General features: G+C 42.6%; 1 protein-coding gene across 8 annotated transcripts in view; it reads right to left on the bottom strand.

The window, feature by feature from the left end:
- gramd4a (GRAM domain containing 4a) overlaps positions 1 to 24,352 on the bottom strand; it is a 52,975-nt gene that overhangs the window by 14,103 nt on the left and 14,520 nt on the right. For 5 of the 8 annotated variants that reach the window (XM_025899640.1, XM_005451756.4, XM_013271291.3 and 2 more), the window contains 5 exons: positions 20,635 to 20,755; positions 4,241 to 4,361; positions 2,557 to 2,618; positions 547 to 685; positions 101 to 126 (listed from right to left, as the gene is read on the bottom strand). In XM_025899640.1, coding sequence (XP_025755425.1) covers positions 101 to 126; positions 547 to 685; positions 2,557 to 2,618; positions 4,241 to 4,361; positions 20,635 to 20,755 — 469 coding nt within the window. Of the gene's footprint in view, positions 1 to 100; positions 127 to 546; positions 686 to 2,556; positions 2,619 to 4,240; positions 4,362 to 20,634; positions 20,756 to 20,964; positions 21,462 to 24,352 lie in introns of those variants that run through there. The other 3 variants (XM_013271292.3, XM_013271294.3, XM_025899641.1) reach the window with 2 other exon arrangements.

The following is a 24,352-nucleotide window of genomic DNA, read 5'->3' as shown; positions in this document are numbered from 1 at the left end:
AGTATTGCATGAATGTGTGTTAGTGTTGTCATTACTATTATTATTATTATCATCATCATCATCATTATGTAGAGGACATCAAGTAAAAGCTTGTACTCACTGAGTCGCCTCATGTTTTCTGTCAACCTGGATGGAAAACAAAAGAAAGTGAAGGTCAGAATACGCGTAGATGCTGACATATACACACACGCAAAAAAAATAAATGCTGCTTTATGTGAGAGGGGAAGTGTTAACACATTGGCCTTCATCCGTCTGTAATGACTCACTCTTCTGCACAGAGGAGAGAAAATAAGTACGAAGAAAAAACCCCAACTTCCTCTGTGCAAAATCAAACCAGGGACAGCTACAGGGTGAGGGTACACACGACAGAGTTGGACTTTTTTTTTTTATTATTATTATTAATAATAAACACACATTCTTCTCTCCTCTTCCTCGGTGGCCTCGACCACCGAGACCGAAGCTTTTATGCTCGCCGAACGCTACGATTCCACTTCTTCTTCAACAACCTGAGGAGTTATGTTCTGCTCAGGACCACATCTCACCCACCTTTTAGCACTTAGCGGTTCCTCAGCCTCCACTGTGCTTTCCTCCGGCTGGAAGCGGAAGTCTTCCATGTAAACCCCGAAGCGCTCATACAGCCACTTCTGCAGCCGTGAACTCCACACTTCCTTCTGCTGTTTCTCTGCTAAAGAAAACACATCAACTTTGATTTGCTGCTATAAGCACAGCTTATTTTTGTAATCCTCTGCACCAACAATCATGCACTGTTAAAAGAAAATCACTGATATGTGATGGGCTTATGTTATCAATAACTCTTACGCCAACCCTATCTCCTGCCCTGTCATGGGACCCTTACTGGACCACTTAAGCCTGGTCTCAGACTGTGATTATCCAATGGTAGCTAAGCAAATTCAAGGACTCACGCCAAGCCTGTTTTTGTGTTTCCAAGCACGTGATTGGGAGAGCTTTGGGCCATGGTGTCTGCTTTTTCTGCATTATTAAGTCTTGTTACAGGTTAAGCCACAGAAATGACACAGTCAGGATCACCACAGGCAGGTGGACATGGCTGCATGGAAAGGTGTGAGCTTATCCAACAGAACTTTGCAGCCTGTGCTGTTACATACAAGCTAAATTTGCTACTGTCGCGTGAATAAATATATATTTAAAAAAATACTTTGCACTTTGTGTAATGAATCCCTGTTTTCTACATGATAAGCTGACTTTTAAAAAGTGTTTGTTTTTTCTGCTGTAGATGATACGACTGAGCTAGAAACAGTTACATTTACAGTTTTCAAAGGCACCACTGCCCAGGGTCCAAACAGACGCGATTTCTCTCTTTCACATTATCTACGGCAGGGTTTTGGTAGCTGAGTGCCAGCAAATTTAAACTAACATGTGACTGAGGGTAACACAGGAACGCTTTCACTTCATGGTGGTAATGTGGGGGTTTTTTTCCCCTTTTTGTGCTCTTCATATTTTAACCTTTAGTGACATCACAGTCACATCACCACTGAAATGTGTTACAAAGTTTAGGGTGTTGTAACTGCTGCAACTGGAGGTTGACTCTGCAAACACACAACTTTAAACGTTTCAGATGATGGCGATGGTGTACGTGGGTGCACGATCACCCTCTGGACCTGTTTGTTATATATGTAGATGTTGATGTCAAACTACAGCAAGGAAGATTCAATTTACACAAATCTTATAACAGTAATACATGCAAATAATTCATGACTGAAAAAACAAGCTAAAAATCTCTCTAACAGAGCTCGTCTGCCGTCACAACTCCAGGCTGAACCGCAGTAAACTGTGGATGAATGAGATGTGCTGCAGTCCTCACAGGCTGCCACAAACTGTTGGCCTCACTTTAACAAACCTGGATCTGCATAAGCCGGCCTAACATATTCTTATGTCTGCCCTAGATGAAGTGATCTACAATCATAACCCATTTTCCAAAATTAGCCTCACTCTCTCACCCTCCCTTTCACTAAAATCTCACACACGCAAACACACACCAATCCCTGGATCACTGAAAGTCAACCTATGACAGCAACTGTTCAGCCTGAAAGCAAAAGAAAGCACATATCAGAAACACCATCTGACCATTACTGCACTAATGAGCTTGTCTCATTTGTCCCTCACGAAAATATTTTGAAAACAGACTCATTCTTAACAGCGCCGATCTGGACTAATGATAGGAACCTGCCTTGACGCATTAATGTGGTTTTGTTGTGTTGCTTACTTGCTCTTGACAGCACACAGCGCACACAGGAAACCCCTCTGTTTGCGTGCGCGTCTGTGTGTTTGTCACGCACACTACGTACTGCCTCGTGTCCTGGAGTAACCCACAAACCCATCCGACCCACTATGTTCCCATCAAGCGCTCCGTTGCACGCATCCTACATTCTCACCTCCCCTGCACATGTGCACACACACACGTAAACTCTCCTCTTGATTTACTCCCACACTCAGAAGACGTCAAGGACTCATTTCCTCTCCCTCAGACTCCAGCTCACCCACCTTCGCCCCCCATATCTCGTCCACTTGGGGTCTTACCGGTTCCATTGTTTGAGGGCGACTGCTGTTTTCTGGGAGGTTGTGGTGGAGAGTCCTCTAGCCTGAAAGAAAGAGACAGACACACATATAGTCACGAAAAAACTAAGGGAAAGATCTGTCATGTGTCAGTCTCACTTCTGTATTGTCAGAACTGCAATCTCACACTTAAAGAAGTACATGAGCCAGCATGTTGAAAGCTGCTGCACTGAAAGGATCACCACAAAAGGCAAGGAGACATACACGGAGCCAGACTAGTAAGATTCACTCTGCCTGTTATCACAGTGAATAAGGTTACTGTTAAAATTTCACACCAGAAGTTTGACAAAAGGGCTAGAGCAGGGGTGGGCAATCTCAGTCCACGAGGGCCGGTGTCCCTGCAGGTTTTAGATGTGTCCTCGAACCAACACAGCTGATTTACATGGCTAAATTAGCTCCTCAACATGTCCTGAAGTTCTCCAGAGGCCTGGTAACGAACTAATCATGTGATTCAGGTGTGTTGACCCAAGGTGAGATCTAAAACCTGCAGGGACACCGGCCCTCGTGGACTGAGATTGCCCACCCCTGGGCTAGCGCAAACATCCTCCTTTAACTTCAGACACACATTAATTCAGATATCCATATCCTGCAGAAACTGAAGGCATCTGCATCAGTCACACTTACATAAATCTTAATGACAAATTTGAGAAATTACTCATTGGTCCTTTAGGGAGGTCCTACCCACAAATCACCCATTCTGCACAGCTACAAACACACACATTCAATAAGTGCATCCCTACAGCCATCCTTATTCCATAAAACACCCTGAACAGGCACTGCAGTGGTACTTACAAGTGGATGAAACAACATTTAGAGCAAACTGGCACTGGCAAACTTGTTGCCCTTTTATCTATAAGGCTTTAATTGCAGTCATATTTCTTTGTAATGGACAGGAAATTCTAGCTTAAGACTGAATTGATCTTCTCCCTAAAGAGAAGCCTTCTCCAGAATGTGTTAATGCTTTGTTTTATTGTTTATTCCAATCATATATCAGTGAAGAAGAAATGTTTGCTGTCTGTTATGCTCATGCTGGATATTACTGACAAAGTATTAACTGTGGAAAACTTGCAGGTCACAATACAATAACTTCGCCTCTTACAAACTCCTAAACTGCTTTCAACAGTCTTGAGGCCATGTTTCAGCGCTGGCAATCACTTGAAGAATACCAGCAGAATTTCCCATGGGCATTCAAGCTAACATTTCCACACACAGTACATGAGAGAGAGACATGCACACCCGCAAGTTTAAAGGGTGTCCCAGTAGGAGCCAAGAGGCGTGGGTTTTTCCTGTCACCAGGATAGCATCTGTGTCACAGCGAGGAGATTCAGACAAGCGCGTGACTCCTTTCGGTTTTTTTCTCCCTCTCCCTTTTTCCATCTCCCTAATAACACACACACACACACCTCCTTGTGGAATTTCCTGCCTACCAAGCTGTTGATGCTTCTATTTATAACAGGAACTTTGGGCAGCACCGGCACTGACACCCTCGTCATCCAACTTGCCCCGTGGTAAACTCTGCTGAGCTGAACTGTTACAAAGTGCAGCGCCACACTTTCCTTTCATTTCACAACTATTACTTCTTTTCATACATTTATCCCCTCATTTCCTGTCATGTGCTTCACTCTGCACTCCCTTCTTCTCGTCTCACCTGGTTTTGAGCAAATCGCTCATCTTCTGCTCCAGGTCTATCCTTTTGCTTCGCTCCCTCTCGAGCTCCTGCCGCAGGGAGTCCACGCTGGTCTCGTCCCGCAGCTTCCTCAGTTCCTCCTCTGGAAAAAACAAAACAACACAAACACTGGAGGTCAGCCAATTTAATTCAGCCTAATTCAAGTGAATTTTACTTATATTGCACCTTTATATTGTAAGGTAAAGACTCTACTGTAAAGGAGAAAACCCTAACAATCAGATGAACCCCTATGAGCAAACTTGGTGAAAGTGGAGAGGAAGAACTCCCTTTAAAACAGGAAGAAACCTCCAGCAGAAGCAGGCTTAGGGAGGAGTTGCCATCTAGTTGGGGGTGAGGGGAGGAAGACAGGGCAAAAGACACAATGTGGAACTTATGTTATCTTGATGGCTCATCCTGATCCCCGACCCTGGTACTGCCGGAGGTTTCTTCCTGTTAAAAGGCACTTTTCCCTTCCCACCGTCGCCAAGTTTGTCACCAGAGGGTCATCTGATATAATGTATGTGCTTTACCTTAAAAAATAAAACATGCAATATCAATAAAATTAAATTTTTCTAAAATGATGAGATTCATACTCTCACATGCTCAGGGTCACAAAAGGGCACATAAGAAGCAAGATTTCAGTAAAAGAATTCAATTCAATAAAAAAAAAATAATGCTGTGCTTAAAGATACTTTTCCCCGCCCCAAAAAAACTGCTTCTGCTGAGTCGTGAATTTCTCATTTTATCCCTCCCATTTATAGCCTATAACCTTCACCTCTCCTCCTCACTTCCTCCTTGTCAATCATGTGATGGCTTCAATTGGTTTCAGGTAACGGGACTTTCAAAGCCTGGGGTGCAACATCAGCACTCTCTCACACTCTATTGCCCCTGAATAAAGGAGCACATGAATATTGGAGAAGAGAAGGCCAGAAATGTGTGCACGTGCACCCGTCAATCAGTACCCACTTACCCATTAGATGCTCGAATAAGCAATCACAAAAATCAAAAGGATAGATCGAGTCCACCTTAAATTAAAATTAAATTATCAGCAAAGGCTCTTCGAGGACAATCATGCCCTGCTGTAGCACCACTTTCATTGTGAACACCACAAATCGGTGTCTCAGTTAAAAACGAGAGAAACATCACCTGAAACGGGTGCAACATGTTCTTGAAGTAGCAACAGTGCTGAAAGTAAAGAAAGCAATGAAAGCAGCGCAACTCCCCAATCGCCCACTTTTCTCAGAACATCACACATCCGAGGGGAGGATTCAGATTACAAGACTGTAGCTGCCACTTTCTCTTTCTCATCAACCAACCTCATAGCTCACTCTTGTCCTTTATTGCATCCCATTAACACTAATAAAACATTCATTGGCAGAACCTCCTGCAGCTACAGCGCTGGCTTCAACCTGGGGTGCTGCTCCTGAGAGAGGACATGCATCCAGTATAATGCGTCTGCCTCAGATTCTTCTTCGGCACTTCTAGTTTACTCAGAGCAGTTCAGGAAAATTTGGTTCACTTTGAAGTCTTCCTTTTGAAAATCCTCTGCAGTGGTGCATTAAAGAAGAAAAACAAACCATCATTATTTCATCTCTCTCTTCACAAAATGCAAAATGACTCCTTTCATACATTCAACAGTGGCTGTATCTCCCCTCCCACTGGCACAGCACTCAAATATCCATGAAAACGTGCCTCTGTGTACATAACAGTAAGCAAAACACAGGCCAAAGGTTGCAATGGGCTAAGCTGCTTAATGGTTGCCCTGTGCCATAAGATCTGCAGCCAACTTTAAACCTATTACATTAAAAGACTAGCAGCAGCAGCGGGCATGATACAAGCAGTAGTCTAGCTTTGGGTTTAGTGTAACATAAGCGAAGTCACAGAAAAGGAATTCATAATGACAATACTCTGAAAACAACCTGCATTAACTTTTGGTGAGGAGGAGCCACAAGTGGTAAATAAGCTGGAAACATGAAGACTTGAAGCAGCATCTGTGATCACCTGGAGCAGTGTCTGCAACATTAGGCCTGCTTTGGTTTCTACCATAATATCGGCATTATTTCCACAACTCTGATGAGCAGTTCTAAGGCTTGATGAAACTGCTGAAGGACCCTAAAGTCAAGTAACATAATAACTAAACCAACCACAGGATCTCTTTCTTAATAAGATGACTTGGGTGGTTTTCACCGCTTTTTATCACTAACGCCTACTCGTACACTGCCACTCATTTTCTACTCACCCTGCACCCTTTTGCAACCCCACCGTACAACCACTCCCTGCACCCCACCCCCAATTTCTTTCTCCCATGCTCCACTCCTTTCCATGCATGTATTCCCTCTCTGTAGTTTCCTTCCACATTGTCCATAACCTTCAAAACACCAGAAATAGAGATGCTGCAGAGTCCATAACACTGCACTGGAAGTGGGGCCACAAGTGTGTGATACAGCACAGCTTGGCACAGTACGCTATGTGTGTCAGACGAGGAAGGATAGAGTACAATCGGTTTTTTTCTGTTCCACAGAGGCCCTCCACATCAGATAGCATATTAATAATACTGTCAACACGCCTGTTCTGCGCCTTAAATTGGATTGCTGACTTCTATATATAAATCTTCATCCTGGGTTGCCACATCACAGGGTCTCTTCAGCCATTATGAAAGCTAGTAACTAGACCATTTATGTGTAACACAGACAGGGGATTAGCTAAATGCCATGCCAAGAGATGTCACTTTTAATCGTGCTGACCTTCTGTTCTTTGCAGACTTTGAATGGAACCATAATATCTATGGGGGGGAAAGAAAAGCTACAAAAACATCACTATGAACTTTACACATGATACATTATTTTATAAGGAAGGTTTGGATGCTGAGGGCAGATTATGGAAATGATGGAGGTTCTGCACTGCTTAACTGTGTTTTATTTGTACCAGGTTAAAAGGAACCGTTATGCACATTTTTAATTGTACTGGAGTAGCGCTGCATGACTCACACTTCAAAGTAATCCTTAACCATTTCATAATGGGCCTTAATGCAGCACTTCAATCTCCTCTTACTTCAAGTCTACTCTCGCTTCAGGCCGGCTTTCTTCCAATTGGCTGCCTCTCTTAAACAAAAGGTAGGCGGGACTTCTGTGCCCTGTATCCAGATTTGTGTTACGCAGACACAGAGGTTTCTTTTTTGATAAATGGAGTCAAAAAGCCAAAATAAAACTCTAAATGTTTGCATTCCTGAATGCCGATGAGGATTTGTGAGAATAATAACCACTATACAGAAATTTCCAAAATCAAAACATACATGTAATTTTTCCTTCTTATCTCGTCACACCATTATTAGAGCTAGTAGAGCACAAACCTATACAATGAATTTTTCATGGTCCTGATCCACTACTGAGGAAGAGATGCTATATTTAGCTGGACAGATGAGTCCTGGTTCCCAACTTGCTAATGTGACAAAAATGTACCTCATCTGGTTAAAACTTCTTTGATAAACTGAGGTAAAATTCAAATCATTCACACTTGCATGTAACCTTTAAATACCTCCATGGATTCAGCAATTTAAAAAGTAAAATTTAGAGCATCTTACAGACCTCAGAACACTTTTAAAACATGCTGGCTCGTGTCAGTCATGTCCGGCTTATATTTCAAACATGGCAAACTTACTGAGGTTGAGGTTACTTTTATGGCTTTTGAAATTATCAACAGCTCCACTGTAAAGCAGCTCAAAGCTGTCAAAGGTGCAGTCCTCCATCCTGCACAAGGCCATGCGCCTCTGCAATCGACCGGTCCCTGGGACGCTGCTGCAGGAACGGGACGGCAGAGTGGCCGCTTTGGGTCGGTCTTGAAGTCCAGCCATGGCTGCAGGTTGCTTTAGTCCAGCCCGGAGAGTTTAACCCCCCCCACTCTGACCTCAAAACTCCTCCAAGGCCTGTAAAAGTTTAGCTGCAGGTCCCATGTTTACATGTCCCATCCAGAGATGAGGGATTTCTGCAAACTAAGTTATCACAAGCAGCGCAACGGACTGTTGTGACAGGCCTCCACACAGTGTGATGAGCAGCGATCAGAGCTGGTCTGCATGTGTCAGGCTCTGGGTGACGAGAGAAGGGGGGCAGTGGAGGTAAAGAGGCGGAGCTTTGCTCGGCGGCCAGCAGACTAAGAGGGCCTGGAATCTGAGATTTCTCAGCAGACTAGAGCTGTCAGACACACACACACACACACACACACACACACACCACACACACACACACACACCACACACACCACACCACACCACACACACCACACACACACCACACACACACACACACACACACACACACACACACACACACACACACACACCACACACACACACACCACCACACACACACACACACACGTTCATCTGTCAGTGCGGCCTTATATGACCCATGTGGATGAGGATGTGTTGTGTTTTTGTGTTTGGTTTAAGCAGGTGTGTGAAGAAGCATGTGTGGGGATGGAAAAGTCTGCACACGTACTGTACGCACTGGACATGAATTGCAAACCGCTTTTCATTTACGCAGGCAAAGTTTTTTAAGTCCTCAAAGGAAAAGTACTGTGTGAGTTTTTCAATCCAGGCCAGAGACAATAGCTCCTTTCATGAAAGGAGTGGGGGCATGGGGTGGGGGGGTTCGGAGAATAAGAGACACAGAGCAGGAGAGAGAGGGAAAATCAGCTGCTTCGCACTGGCCTCTCACTGTTCCCATTCACCGCCGTATTTTCCACAACACTCTTTTACTTGAACATAAAGGAAGGTCGATTTTTGTGGCCTCCAGCCGATCTGCAGATGTTAACAGGCTATTCAAGCTTCTGGCTAAGGAAAGAGAGAAGGGGAAACCACGGCACAGACATCCAAAATGAAACTAGCAACTAACAGGAACACGTGATTTCTCTATTCCCTACTTCTGTATGAGAAAAGATAGCAACAGAGCCGGATAATTCACCTTTGTCTCAAATGAAGCCTTTTTGCACATAAAAGGGCTGATCAAATATAAGTTATAAATACAGATTTCCTATAAGATATATGATCATATCATTAAGTACAGAGACCATTTCTGTATGAGTAACAGCATTGCATTCCCAAACAAATATATGTATAAAAGACATCCAAATATAAAGTTGTAATTGGACTGAACGGTTTCCTCCCCCTCTCCTTGGCCGCCTTCCACTCTGGCCTTGATGTTTGTGGATAACCTAGATTGGACTTGCTTGGTGTCCTCACTTTATCCCCCCTCTACAACACAGGTCGACTTCACGGCTAAATCTCAGACTTCACTGTTCTTCCTGCAACATCAAAAACAACCCCGACGTCCTTCTTGTCTCATGCAGTGTTTGTCGACCTCTTGTTTACGTGATGCCGAGCCAAACTCCTTGACAGGCAGCGTGTGTGGGAGTTAAAGTGTGTCTGTGTTCTTTCTAAATGTGTGTGTGCTTGCTATTGGCCATTTGTGTGAGACTCATATTTACATAGGAGGGGGGGAGAAAAACATGAGTGAGTCATAAATAACCTAGATGAGCAATGTTCAATAATCCAATTTCGTGTCAGCAGGGAGGATACATTTCTCCTGTTTAGGGAATCCAAATCACATCACAGATTTCATTACATCAGATATCTGGTCAAGATTACAGTTTCCCCTGTAAGCAAAGGAAACCGAGTGTTTTCAGGGCAACTGTAAGGAAAACAATTCCCACAGGGTTTGAGAAATGCCATGCGATGAACTCGGAGGATTGTGCAGAACCCCATTTCCTCTGTTAACAGATGCTGCTAGTCATTTAGCTCCTGCACACTTCCATGTCTCACTCAAAGAGCACTCTAACAGGACACACACAGTACTCTGTGGGAACCATGCTGCTTTGACAAAGCAGTGAGTCGGCTCATTTCTACCCACATGGCCAACTGTTGCATTCTCACACGCTTCCCTGCAGCTAACGAAAGATGCCTAAACAAACTGTATCCAACCTCCCAATGAGGATAACTGTAACAGTCAGGAGTCCAGTGAGAAGATCATCTCAAATGTTATCCATTCCAAACTGTACTGACACCGAGATTATGCTTAAAGGCCTCTTCACAAAACTCCCAAATATAGAAACCTCTGCCTCTGCAATGTCCAGACCCCTTTAATGCCAGTGACTTTATTTCCTGTAAGGACCTCACGTATGATGGAACCCACAGGTCCCGTGAAAAATGCCTTCATTATCATGCAGCGTGTACTGAAGCTGCCCATTAGATGGAGAATAAATCCTTGTCATGCAGCAAGTACTATGGCTGCTTATTTAGAAAGACAATGAATCATCATCACAGCAAAAGAAATGAGTGATGAGGCAAAGACCTGCAAGATACTCCATCACTTGCATAATTTTCCCAAAGAAGGCTAAACCAAGACTTTTTAGTAACTTCCATTTTTCTCTGTATAACAGTTCTCCACAATTACAATACACTTCTCATTACTAAAATCCATTCCTTACAAGTTTTTCCCTCTAAATGAACACACTAAAAAGACAGATCGCCTATTTTCCACTTTTTTGCCTTTAAACACCCTCTACACATCCTAGTCTATATAATAACCATTTGCAAACTCAACTTGCAGTTTATCAGCTGCTTTGTGATTTAAAACTAAAAAAAGAAGCTGTTTTGCATCAGACAGAACTTAACTCCCACCTAAAACATTAAAGTGAAAGTATCAGCTGCAACTGTTTATTACAGTTTCAATAAACCAATTTAACTACATTTTATTTATATAGTGCCAAATCACAACAACAGTTGCCTTGTGATGCTTTATATTCTAAAGATACAGTCCCCATAATAACAGAGAAAACCTCAACACCACGACCATTTAAACTCAACTTAAATTCCGACTGCGGGTTCTTCCTCTTAAAAGGGAGTTCTTCTTTCCCACAGTCGCCAAATGCTTGCTCATAGTTGGGGTTTTCTCTATATTACTGTAGTGTCTTTAACTTATAACCTAAAGTGCCTTGAGGTGACTCTTGCTTTGATGTTATATAAATAAAATTGAACTGAACTGATATGAAAATGATTGGTTGCGGTTGAGGAGAGAGAGACATGACAAAAGGACCCAAGCTGCCCAATAAAGTGGTTGTAATTATTCACAGCTTGTCTGAGTTCGAGATGCTTCTTCTGTGTTTCTCCCTTAAAGAATAGCAAAGTGACTTGAGCCAAGGCCCCTCTGTGAAAAATGGTTGCCGGTCCACTTTCTATGGTCTACTGCCGACCCTGTGTCTATTCATTTGGATTTATTATAATTGGAAAATTGCATTCCCATAACAGCTGCATAACCTAAGCTCAACTATAAGAATTTTAGACTGACTTAAGCCTGATTAAAATAGAAACACGTTTAAATGGAGGTTAAAGTAAAATCTCACTTCAGTTCCAGCTGAAAAACAGATAACCTGTACTGACCACACCCCCCGAACCGCTCGCTTATCCACTCACACCCATTTAGCCCGCTGCTTTTGTTTTTAGCTTCACAATTCACAGGAAACATTGTGGTACAAAAATTAATGCTTAGATTTTAGTAAAATTGGGAACAAATGATCACCTAATGATCACACATGGTCACCCGAACTGTGCCAGATCGTATTGATCATTTTCGAGCGCCATTTTTGCAACAACAAAAAAAAAATCCCTCCTAGATTACTGGTTAGATTTGAGTGAAACAACACTGTCCTGATGTGACTGTTTGCATGTCTGCTTGACTTCTTGATGAATTTTAATTCTCACAGTGGCTCCATGATCTAGTGGTTAAAACAGTCACTTTAGATGCAAGATATCAGTAATTCGAGAGCAGGAGGAGACCCATATCCAGCCTCAGGGGTATCAAAAGCTAGCGTACTCCTAGTGCTGGTCCCAAGCCCCGACAAATAGGAGAGTTACATCAGGAAGGTCATCTGGTCTAAAATTTGTTCCAAATCAAACGTGTGGATCCATACACTGTGGTGACCCCGTGGGAAACCACATAGCCATCCAGCCAACTAAGGACAACTTTTTTTCTGCACTTCACACATTACAACATGTGAACTGTAATGTAAAGACCTCCTTTACTGTGTTTTCAGCTCTTTTATTTTTAATTATTTAAACAATATTTGCTTTGCTGATTTCAGGGGGCCAATATGTGCTTGTATTATATTCATATTTAGACAATATATAGATCCTTACTTTCTTTCATTTCTAAATGTCCGCTAGTAGCAACACTTCCTGTGATGCAGCTGGGATGTACTTGCTATTCCATGAAACCCTTCCAATAGTTTTACTGCAGAGAAAATTCCAGCATTTACAGTCTGAATTCTCTGATTCTATTAGTGCTCACTTGTTCAGCTGTGTGTGTGTGTGTGTGTGTGTGTGTGTGTCCGCCCAGTTAGAAGTAGGGCAGCAGCTAGGACACTGTATCGACCAGCCAGTCACTGTAGAGCTCAAAGCGTGGCCTGTTCCCCTGCGGTGACCTTCAATATGTGACCTCACACAGGATAACTGCACTGTCGCTCTCTCTCTTGCACCCACCCCTAATCCTTTACAACTGTATGGAACCAGCAGTGGTAAAACCAATAGACCCCAATTAAGGGAAGGCCTGTCTATAACTGTGCAATGTGAGAATATAGCTGTACACACTTTAGCCTACCAGAACAAGGGCCAATGTTTTCAGAAGAGAGATCCACGCATTGGTGTGGGTAATTCATTTGGCTTGCAGATTTCTATATGTGTTTTAATTTGCCATTCTTCTATTAGCTCTGAGTACAAATGATGTATTTTGTGATGTAAAATCTGGTAGGAAAAAAAAACAGAAACATCAACCAGTCAAGAATAAAAAGTAGGGAGAAGAGAAAAGCAAAAAGAGGAAATAAGGGCAAAGAGAGGCCGGTATGAGTAAAAGAGAACACGAATAATAGCGAGACAGAACCAAGAGGAAGGAGAGAAGGGAAAGCAGTGAAAGCCTTGCAAATTAAGCCGGCTCATATAACGACATGAGGTGATTTCCACTGGCACTAACCTCTACCATTTATCACTTGTAGGAGGGTCAGTACAGCTCAGTTCATTTTACCCACAGGACAGACTCTAGCTGATATATCCCCTCTGCTTCCACATCTATTCCCATGATAGTCACAGAACTCTCACAGTGTTATCACTCAAACAAACTGTGCTCATCTTTGTGTGCAGCATGTTCAGACACTACAAAAAAAAAAAAAAAAAAAAAAAAAAAAAAAAAAAAGACCCACACCGGCATATATAAGAAAAAGTTATTTGACATTCTCTTGCTTATAGCAAAGCATTCCTATGGCCAGTGGTGCTTCCAGAAGTTTTTCATAAGGGTGGCCATATGGGGGCCACTAAAAATATTGGAGTGGCACAACAAACACTGCAAATTTTTGGCGATGGCCATTGCCCCCCTCGGCCCCCCAACTGGTGACACCCCTGCCTATGGCTTGCTTTAAAACCAGTCTCTTTCACTGATAATTGTGCCTTCACAGACGTTACCAATGCCATGAGCACTGATCCACCACCCATACCCGGGGATTGTGGACCGCTGGCCTACACTGTACAGGTTAAAACAAGCAGAATGATCCCTCTCCTGCTTAGCCCAGAGGAGGCATTGTCCATGCCAACATCCATGACAACTTTTCCGGTGATTCTGTGGCCATGCCCAGTTTCTTGTAAAAGGTGCACCAAATTTAGTCATTTTGCTTCAGTCATATCGCTTATCTGGATGAGAGTCACAGAGGCAGCATTAAAAAAAACAAAAAACAAACACACACAAAAAAAGAACCCACACAGCATCCAATAATCACTTAAACCTAAAGCCTCAGCCACACAGGCCTAGAGGTTAGTCGGTGACCCCCTGGCTCATCGCTTGGAAAACAAATATGTATTTGCCGACCAGGTGGAGAGTGGTTGCTGTAGTTTGGTGGCTGCCAATTGCTTTAGCCACTGGCAAAATGCTAAGGTAACCTATAGTTTGTATGTAATACAGCAAAGTAAAACTATGAAAGTGAATAGTCTTTATTTCTGGTTTGTGTGCCACTCTTCACTTTCACAAATAGTCAGCAAGTGTTGTCATCTTCCATACCAACTATATGCAGTTGCAAGGAGGCTCCTGGTCCAGTACTGACTCTTTGTGACCATTTTCACCTAAAGACAACACCTCTAGCAATCACCCGCAACTGATCATGGAATCCTCATTTGTCCTTAGTGACTAGTGGTTGCCAACTGGTCTTTAGGTCTTTCGTTGCTGACTTCTACTTCGACAATATTTACCCAAATTTTCACTTTTCACTGGTTTTTAATCATACTATGGTATACACAGGTACAAATACACAGGGGAGCAGCAGTATCAACATGTCCTCCACTGTTTGTCAGCACTTCTACAAGTAGGATGTGATGCTGGGTCAAAGCAGCAAAAACACTCTGGTGGACATTCACTCCCATGCTAACACGGTGCTGAGCGCTTCAAAACACAAGCATTCAGTAACTATAGAAACCTGACTTAACAGCAAACAACAGAAACATTTATTGCTACTGGCTACAAAGCTAATTGGAGGCAGTGAATTATGAGCAGCACTGCTTAACTGATGAAAACATCTATTTAAAAACAACAACAACAACAACAACAAAAGAGAGCACTGTCCCATAAAGCTAATCTGATAGCTTACTGTTAGGTATGTGTGCATGAATCTGGACTACATGAGATGGAGGGAATAAATTGGGATCTGTCTGAAGACAAAGAGGAGAACTGAAGAAAAGACCAGAGTTAATAGAGCAGAAGGCCATGATGACGCTCTGTTACGAGTAAGAGTGTATTTGTGTGTGTTTGTGTGCGCGCGCGCATTATGGTCTTTTTTTTTTTTTTTAATGCGATCTCACGTCCGGAAGCATGATTACAAATTAACCAAGTTAGTGTCCTCGGAATAGCACAGGCCAATCACAACAAATGCCAAGGGAAAAGGCATGGGCCACTCCATCCACGCACACGGCATCTGGAATGGAAACTCAAGCCTCCTGTAGAGGAAGGAGACAATCTACTTAAACGGTGTGTTTGTTTTAGCATACAGCGTGGGCTCCTGTTTTATTTTTGGCACGCAAGAGAAAGATATCAGAGAGAGAGAGAGAGGAGAAAAAAAAAAAACAAAAACAAAAAAACCAAAAACCCACCCACACTCAGATAGCTCTGAATGCTAAAGAGATTCAAGGCGAGCAAATAATTTCTTGGGTTAAATGCTGAGCCACCGTCAGCACAAAACCAACACACACTTCAAGGTTTGAAAGGATGTCTGAATCTCTGCTCCTTATCTTTCATTTCCCATAGTGCATTAGTACCTGCTCCTCCTGGAGCTGCAGTTTTATAAACTTCCAAGGCCAAAATATTTTCTTCTTTTCCTGCAGTCGAAGAAGCTACGCTGAATTTCAGACACAAATGGAAGCTAAAATGAGTCCAAAAACTAACATCTTATTCATATTTTTACATGTTGGTCTCATCACAAAAATGTGCTTGTGGTGAGCAAACAGCGACCTTTCAACAATAAAACTGCTGTCTTAACCACGAGTTACAAACAAGTGACTTTAAGCCACAATTTTCCACATTTGCTCCACTCAGTTTTACTTATTGTGGGCATTTTTCCACAATGTCACTGAACCTCGCTAGATAGTATCCATCAGTACTGACTAAGGAAATGTGCACATTCCCAGATGCCACTCACCTGGCAAATTTTAGGCTTTTAGTGGTTGCCAAGAGGTCACAAACTGGTCTCTGGGCCTGTGTGTGACTGTGGCTTTAAGGATTCACAGGAAGGAGTATAAAGCAGTGTTACTCCTTACCATCTATTCTCAATGTCACTTCAGAGTTCCTGCCAACCTCTATAAACTAATACTAACATATAAATGAATCTATAAATAAGAGGTACGACTCCAGCTATCAGAAACCTTCTGGTGTGCTTTAGTATACCAATCCAGCATCCATAGAGAGTGTAAAAGCAGCAACACATTTGTGTAAAGACGGACTTAAAAACCTTTGGCTATTGTCTGACAGTGAGTAACTTCTTTTATTTGTGTTTTTATACCCACAAACAGTGACGAGCACATGACACACTGGCCATCGCCTCAAGGCACTAAGGCAGCAGCCAACAGTCGAAACTGGGTTACAGTTTATGCAAAGTAATCATTTCCAACTGCGGCTGATAGTATTGCAAAGTCAAGGTTATATCAACCACAGCATTTCAGCCATGCAGTGGCAAACAGGGTGCTGAATGTCAAGTTCCAAACCTCCTCTGGCATTAACATCAGCACAAAAACTGCATCAGGAGCTTCATGCACTGGCTGAGCAGCTCCTCTAGATATGCAAGGAGCCCAGTATTTTTTGCTGCGTATTGCATATCTGACTGGAAATAATGGAATAAAGAGGAAGTAGCTGCACTGGACTGGCTGGAGGCACTGTAGGCAACAGGCTGTACAGTGTCTACGTCCAAGTATTTAACTGCACCTGCTGTAAATAATAATGGTGTCATCAAATATTAAGAATATTATTAATATAACCTGAACTTTGCATTTCTTCATGTCAATGACCAAAATGCGGCGCTTCACAGTACACCATAGTGTCTTTCTATAGCGCCTATGTTCCAGAAACAACCATTACACAACACATTAAACTACAATGTCTCACTACAAGGAGTCTTTTGTCTCACCCTGCTAATCTTATTAGCTTTAACTAATGACAACGTGTATGTCAGCATTTAAATCTGTGTTCATCTGTGCTTAACACGCACTGAGAAAAATCATGAATAACCACTTGTGGAGCAGGCTATATTGTGCAAGCCGTCCCATAAACTCAGCACTCCATAGTTTATCGTATGACGACAGCACAGGGAAGAAGGGGAGAGCGCAAAGGAGTAGTGGAAATGGAAGCCAAAATAAGAGCGCAGGGCAGAGAGAGCAGGACTCCATTAGGTGCTAATGGATTGTCATGTTTCAGTGTTCCCAGAAGTACGATTACACCGGCCAAAGATGGGATGAGAGATTGAGAGGCGTGAGAGAAATGAATAACCTGAGAGTGAAAGAGGAACTGAAGACAAACTGAAAGAAACGTGCGTAGTGGTTTGTCAAGTGGCTCCCATATTAGTGGCTGTTCTGAGCTGTCACAGCTTTGGAATTACGTGGGAACATCATAGTGATCTGATAAAGAGAAAGAAAGAAAGAAAGAAAGAAAGGAAGGAAGGGGAAATCAAAAGAAATAGAGGAAGAGAATAAATTAAAAAAAAATAAAATAAAAGAACTGAGGCTGATCCGGAAATTGGAGAGCAGGGAATAGTGGGCAGAATCTGAAGGAGCAGCTCGGCAGGATGAAGAGAAAAAAAAAAAGCAATGAGAGCTTTAGAAGATGTTTTTAAAGATGGGAGAGCGCAAGGAAAGGGAAGTAAGAGATATCCATGAAAAATAGCTCACTAGCTCTCATCCTGACAGTATGACAGTGGGTCCAGCCCTTTTAGCTTAGGCACAGCATTATGAGAGAAGGCATAGCCTGAGGTATTCTCTTTCACACACTTTCCCTTTCTTGCTAATAGAAAAGGTAAAGAGGGCGGGCGGAGACCTGACAGTCCATTACAGACCACTGGCAACAAGGTTGTTGTAAAGGTACAGCAACTGCATGCTGCACACCAACAAGGTTAGACAAGCCTGTAACAGAAAAGCACCGTCCAGTCCCCTCACCCTGAGTTAACCTGCTTTGCCCCCGTTTCCCTGCCTCTTCATAAATCACTAAAGGTATACAGAAAAATCTGCTACATTCCCACTACTTTTATCAGTGATGACAACTGCAAAGAGTTTGTTAAATTAGGTCCTGGCTACAGGTAGACCTACAGGTGGGTGCAACATTTTGGCGGGCTGCAGCACCTAGCACAGGAAGCACTGCACATACAGAGGAAGGACTGCACACTTTGAATGCAAATGTCATGCAGTCAGTCGAAACACTAAAACTAAAATGGCGCTTGTCTTTACAAAAAAAAAAAAAATCCACAGATTAATGGATTAATTATTAAAAATCTGCTTCAAGTAGCTATAATTATAACCCTGATAAAGTCACCGTGTTGGCACATTATCAATCATTTTATTGCACATATTAAAAAAAATATTAGTATGTGACAAATAGTTTTTTGACTCTTGGTCTTGCCTTTAGGCTGATATCTTAAGATAATAAATGACAAACCTGAGTGAAAATCCATCAGGTCCATCACGTTTTAACTAAATTTATTGGGGTAGCAGTGATTTTTGTGAATTGTGAACAGGCACATGGTCAGGCAGATTGAGGAGCTAAAAGTCAACAATGAGCAGCCCGATGGCCAAAGATGTGAATGTGAGCTTCAATGGCCATCTATCCTTTGATAGCTACAATAATTTCCATCCTCTCAAGACCCTGAACTGTATAAGCAGTGAAGAAAACCGATGGAAGGATTGAAATCTTTTTGAAAACTTTAAAACACATCGAACGAGTTTATATAAGGTCCAAAAACATAAAACGCTTTCCAGGGTTACTGGGTTCACTAGCACTTTGTAATGTCTCCTCCCAGGCTGCCTCTCTGGTGTAGCATGGACGATTGATTAACACTAGTGCAGCTGCTGCTTGCTTCCATTATGTTTCCAGTGTAATTTCAGGGTTGCTAACACACAGCTACCAAAACAAGATGATACTGCCTTTGTTACTGTCAATTCTAGCATAGATTACACAGTCACACTAGTTCATTCAGTGTTGTGTTCGCATTTCAACTTGCTTTCGGGAAACTGGAGAAACGCTTCCTTACAGAGAGCTAAGCTAACCCGATGATGACATGACAGAATGCCTGGATTTGAGTATTTCATCACTTCTTTCACATTAATGACAGCAAAATTTGAGTATTTTCTGTCATTGACAACACTGATGGCGATCTACTGTAATACTGTTAAAAAAAAGGACCCTAACATACAAGCATTACATTGCTTTCGGTGTCTGAGACAACTGGGAGATGTCCTCCGGATAAACCATGTGCTTGCAGGATTGGAAAGTACCCTGTTTAGACCTCTTCTCAAATCCCCGAGAGAAATGTTCCAACAAAACTCTGACCTTGCTGGAGCTGATCATTTTCAGTCTCCAGTGAGGCAGCAGAAAGAACAAAATGAAAACAGACAGAGAAAAAGGCATGTATATCAGTCAAGTACACAAAACACTGATCAAGCAAGCATCTGGTCCATTTGGGTAAGGACCCACAATGGGTGTGGCCTCTGTCACCATGGCACCAAATTCTGATACAGCCTCTGGTAAAACCAAGTACTGCTTATCAGATAGAAGCTTCTATTTCAGCTTCTAAGTTGAGCAACTCATTAGCCTTTCTTGAATCTAACAGACTGGCAGCCCAACATAACCACGTTGTGCACAACAACCGCGAGCAATGGATAAAACTAAGCCGACTGCAGTCTCAGACAGTTAAACCGCAAATTCAGTGCGATCACAAGATGACACAGATTATGTTTGTCACTTTGCAGGAACTTACAACATGTGTGATTCTTCTTAATAAGAAACACATATCACTTCTAAAATCTTTCCTACAACACGACTAGCACATGACAAGACAAGCACGACAAGCACATTTCTCTGTCAAGTTGCATCATATGACATCACTAAGTGCCAGCACGAGTTCTTAGACTCTTTACACCAAAAATTCTCATCGTTAGATCCATTCCTCACGTGAAAAGGTGCACACAGAGCAAGTAAAAAAGGAGAAGAAACTAGTGTGACGGTAAACGACAGTAAAGATGCTTAACAAGCACAAATAAGATCAAATAAGACCTGAAGTGAAACGACTCAACTGCTGCATCACTAGTTCTGGGTAATTCAGAAAATCTGAGGCAGGACTCAGATATGCTGCTCCGGTGCTCGACGGTGGGTGTTCCGGATGTTTGTGTGGCTATTTTTGCTGGTGCGACTACCATAGCAACAGTAACCAATCGTCACAAAGCAAAGTAGCTGAGCTTCAATTAAAAGTTATCGGCCAAGTTAGCTGCCTGTTAGGAAATGCGTTCATTTAGAACAGGCTGATTAGCCACTTCAGTGATCAACTTCTCCTACATTTTGATGCTGAACTATTACAGACAGCCACTTTGCTCTTTCTGAATAAATGCATGAGATTCATTGGCTTAACGGGCAGACTGGAGCATTTGAATAAACATAATTTGATTGGCCGATACCTACCTACACTGGCACCTCAAAAACTGGATTTTTCTCAGCTTTAAGTGCAAGCAGCACAAATACAGTTTCAGTAAATAAAACCAGCTTAACCAATCATATTTAGTTGGAAAATAAACGCCCAGAAAAGTGCTGTGTGTGCATACTCACGTAGGAAATGTTTCTCCAATAAGGCAATTTCCAAATGACCCTTGACTTCGTTGAGCCGCTCTGACTCTGACCTCTGGAAGTCCTGTATGGCTGCAGCCATAGTGGGAGACCCCGAACCAGCCTGTGCACACAGACATACACATTCATTCATGCATACACACACAGGCACGCAGGCAAACACAAACAAAACAAAAAACAGAGAAACAACAAAGAAAAACAGATTTGAATTCTTATTTCCATGCACGCGACACAAAATCCACACAAGAGCACAAGCAGGGAGATCCCATATGATCTAATGCACACAGATTAGCATGGTGCAGTGACTCTCACCAATGTTTCCTCTCCTGGTTCGAGTCCAGCAGGAGCGAGATAGGAGGAGGAAGGCGAAAAAGAGGAGAACCCCCCCACCTCTTCTGACTACAGCAACACTGATGACTCAAACAGCAATGACTGAGGGATACAACCCTGACACACAGGGAGAGTAGGTGGAAGAAATGTATGGCAACGATTGAGAGATGATGACTGTGTGTGAGAGAGAGAAGGGAGGGGGATGAGAAGAAAAGGGTAAGGAAAAAAGGGGAGAGCGGGTGATGAAGGAGGAGGACAGGATGAGAGAGACGGCTGTGCTAGTGCATGATGAGCACTGCAGGTTGAGCATCGCTGCTCGACTATAGCGGGGGTCCTTTAAGAGACTCTCGCCACACAACAGACGCATACACTAACGCACACACACTGCAGCAGCTTCTCCCTGTCAGCAACCAGTGAGGCTTGCATGTGCCTGCATAGACACACTGCAACATCTCAAGCAAGGGCGACAGAGGACGAGAGCGCGGTAGCACAAAACTGATGGTGACCTAAAAAAAAAAAAAAAAAGTGCTTTGGGAGAGAGCCAAAGTCTAACGAGACCGAAGGCTGGTGAGACAGCGACGCCGCGATGGATAGCGCGTCCCTGAATACAGAAGCACTTCAAAGAAAACAAACGAGAGGCTCTCCTGGAAGTGTGTCACGAAGAAGAAGAGGGATGTTGAGTGAAAGAGAGAAAGTGAAAGAGAAGGAGGGCATGGGAAGTAAATGAAGACAGCAGGATGAATGAGAACCAAAAAAAAGAGGCATGAAAGAGAAAGATGAGGAGGAAATGTGAGGAGAGGACAGAGGGGCAAACAGATGTTTTTTTGCTGCATTGCGAGCAACGATTCTCTTTAGTTTGGATTTTGGCGGCTTTGTTTTATGTCCTACGATGATACATCACGTAAACATGCCTCTGATGCTTTAAGCAGGCATCCGCTCACGCTCATAATGTCCTGGTTATCAAAAGTAGGTCAAACGCTGACGTCACCCTGGACAATTATCGCCTAATTAATTATTGTGTTCCCCCTCTCTCCTTTTAATGAGCATGTGACGTGAGTTTGGGAACCCCTCCGTTTGGAGAAAAGAGAAACTCTCAATCTCTTCTGAGAATGCACGCTGAGAAAACTGAACAGATATGACTGTAACATGTATGCAAATCACAGGAAACACCTCCAACTAATGAAATTCTCCAAGCAACAAGGTTGCTATATAAATACCAACTTGTACTTTGAATCACACCCACTCAGCCTTCAACCATTTATCTGCAACCTCAGCAGAAGACTGCATAAGGTCAGGCTCTGGAATCTATTTAAAATGCAATATTAATCCAGTCTGTCTGGTATAAAACAGAAGCTAAGAGATGTTGTCAAACTCATTCACTGCACTCATATTTTAAATCCAACTGTTGTGTGATTTCTGCCATGAATAGTGATCAGCTTCAACTGAATAAAATTGAATTTTTCTTATTGCTGCTTAGTCATCACACCTTAGCCAGTCACGTCCGCCGGCCCTGCCTGAGCCCGGTTCTGCCAGAGGTTTCTTCCTGTTAAAAGGGAGTTTTTCCTTCCCACTGTCCTTTAGTTCAGTTTCAGTTTTATTTGTCATATGCAAGTTAGCACAGGGTCAACATTGCAATGAAATGTGTTTGACGAGCAGCAGTCACTCAGCAGCATGGTACAGTAGAAGAAAATAAAATAAAATAAAATGAAATAAAATAATTAAACAAAAAATAGAAAAATAGTAAAGAGCAAAATATTAGAGAGATGTGGTAAAAGAGAAAAGATGACTAAATATATATGTATCTATAAATATATGTACACTAGTGATTAAATAAAATCTTGAAAAGAAATATGATGGGGGGGCAGATGGGATATTGCACAGGAATGAGCAGCAGAAATTGTTGTCTAATTTTGTGGGGTTTTGCAGTATTACTGTAGGATTCTTACCTTAAGATATGAAGCACCTTTATAAACCTCTGAGTTTTAAAACTGTGCTGCCATTGTGCACTCCTGCAAGATTCAAGAAACTGGTTTCTTCGCGTCTCCATGATTTGCACCTTTTCTGTCTGTGACTGGATAACTGTGTGGGTGAGTTGAGTCAAGGAGCAGATTTAACCCACTTCATCCTGTAGCTCTTTAGCTCTTCACAGACTGTCCTGCTTATTGAGCCACAACTCTCAGTAGTTTCTGCACCTCTCTGCGTCAGGTTAGCCATTTCTCACTTCACTTATTTTACAGGCTTCATGATTATACCGGCCCCTTCCATCCACAAACACTAGGATATAAATATGTAATTGTTTTGATCACAGTATTCTTTTTTTAGAAAGTGAGGTGAGGAAAAGTGGGGGAAAAAACTGAACAGTGGTCGGCTCCTAAAAAGTATACATAATAGTGTTAATGTTTTTGGGGAGTATTCAGCTGCTTTTACTTGTTTAAAGCCTGGAAAGAGATGATGCTGCCAGCTGTTGGCTTGAAGCCCAACATAAATTGACAGCTCCTTCAAAATCCTACAAAAACTGAAACCTCTCAATCACTTCCTCGATATCTCTTTCAGCCCTTCCTGTTTGAAGGCCGGCTTTTAAAAATCGATATATAACTCGATACATTTTCTTTTAGTGATACCTGCTGTACAGACTTCATGCCTGCTCCTGACTAGAAGTTGGATTTATGGCCAACCTTAAAGAGAAAAACTTGCAAGTCTAAATCAAGTCAGGCTTAAAATGCCAAGTTATGACTGACTTACTCTGCTAAACTCTGTCGATGCAAACACTTCCTGTCTGACAGCACCTCTGTTTCCATTTTCTCTGCTCCTTTTTCTTCAAGCCTCTAGGAGAATATCATCAGAACAAGACGAACACAGAGATGTCCTGGTTAGCAACAGTTTTCTTGTACAGAGGAAAGATTCGACCAGCTGCTAAGTGCTCTGCTACACTGCGAGGCAGACTAATCTTAGCACTTTAATGTAGGTGCTGGACTGGGCTCCTGCGCTGGAGTGCTCAGGTAACGAGACGAGGCCCTGAAAATGTCCAGTCATCCCCGATTCCGAGTCATTTGAGTAGAGAGCAGCTCCTGGGATCTCACGTGCCGACTTCACTCTACTCCTGCATTTTAACTCTCAGGAGGCTAGAAGAGAGCCTCGCAGACGAAGGTGATAATAAGAGAGGAAGACTTCAAAGCTTTGCTCTGCTTCTGAGCACATCAATAGAGACCTTCTTTGTGTCTGACAGAGCAGCGGTCAAGCGGGCCGATGGTGGTACTTTTTGATCTGCCAAGTCTAATGATAAACAATTAACAAATGTATTTGGCCAGCAAAAAACCCCAAAACAAACCCACAACAGACAATGGCAGGCACATGCAAATATAGCAGCACT

The sequence above is a fragment of the Oreochromis niloticus genome, linkage group LG17 (genome assembly GCF_001858045.2).
Source record: "Oreochromis niloticus isolate F11D_XX linkage group LG17, O_niloticus_UMD_NMBU, whole genome shotgun sequence".
Taxonomy (NCBI): domain Eukaryota; kingdom Metazoa; phylum Chordata; class Actinopteri; order Cichliformes; family Cichlidae; genus Oreochromis; species Oreochromis niloticus.
This window is presented reverse-complemented; position numbering and strand designations above follow the sequence as displayed.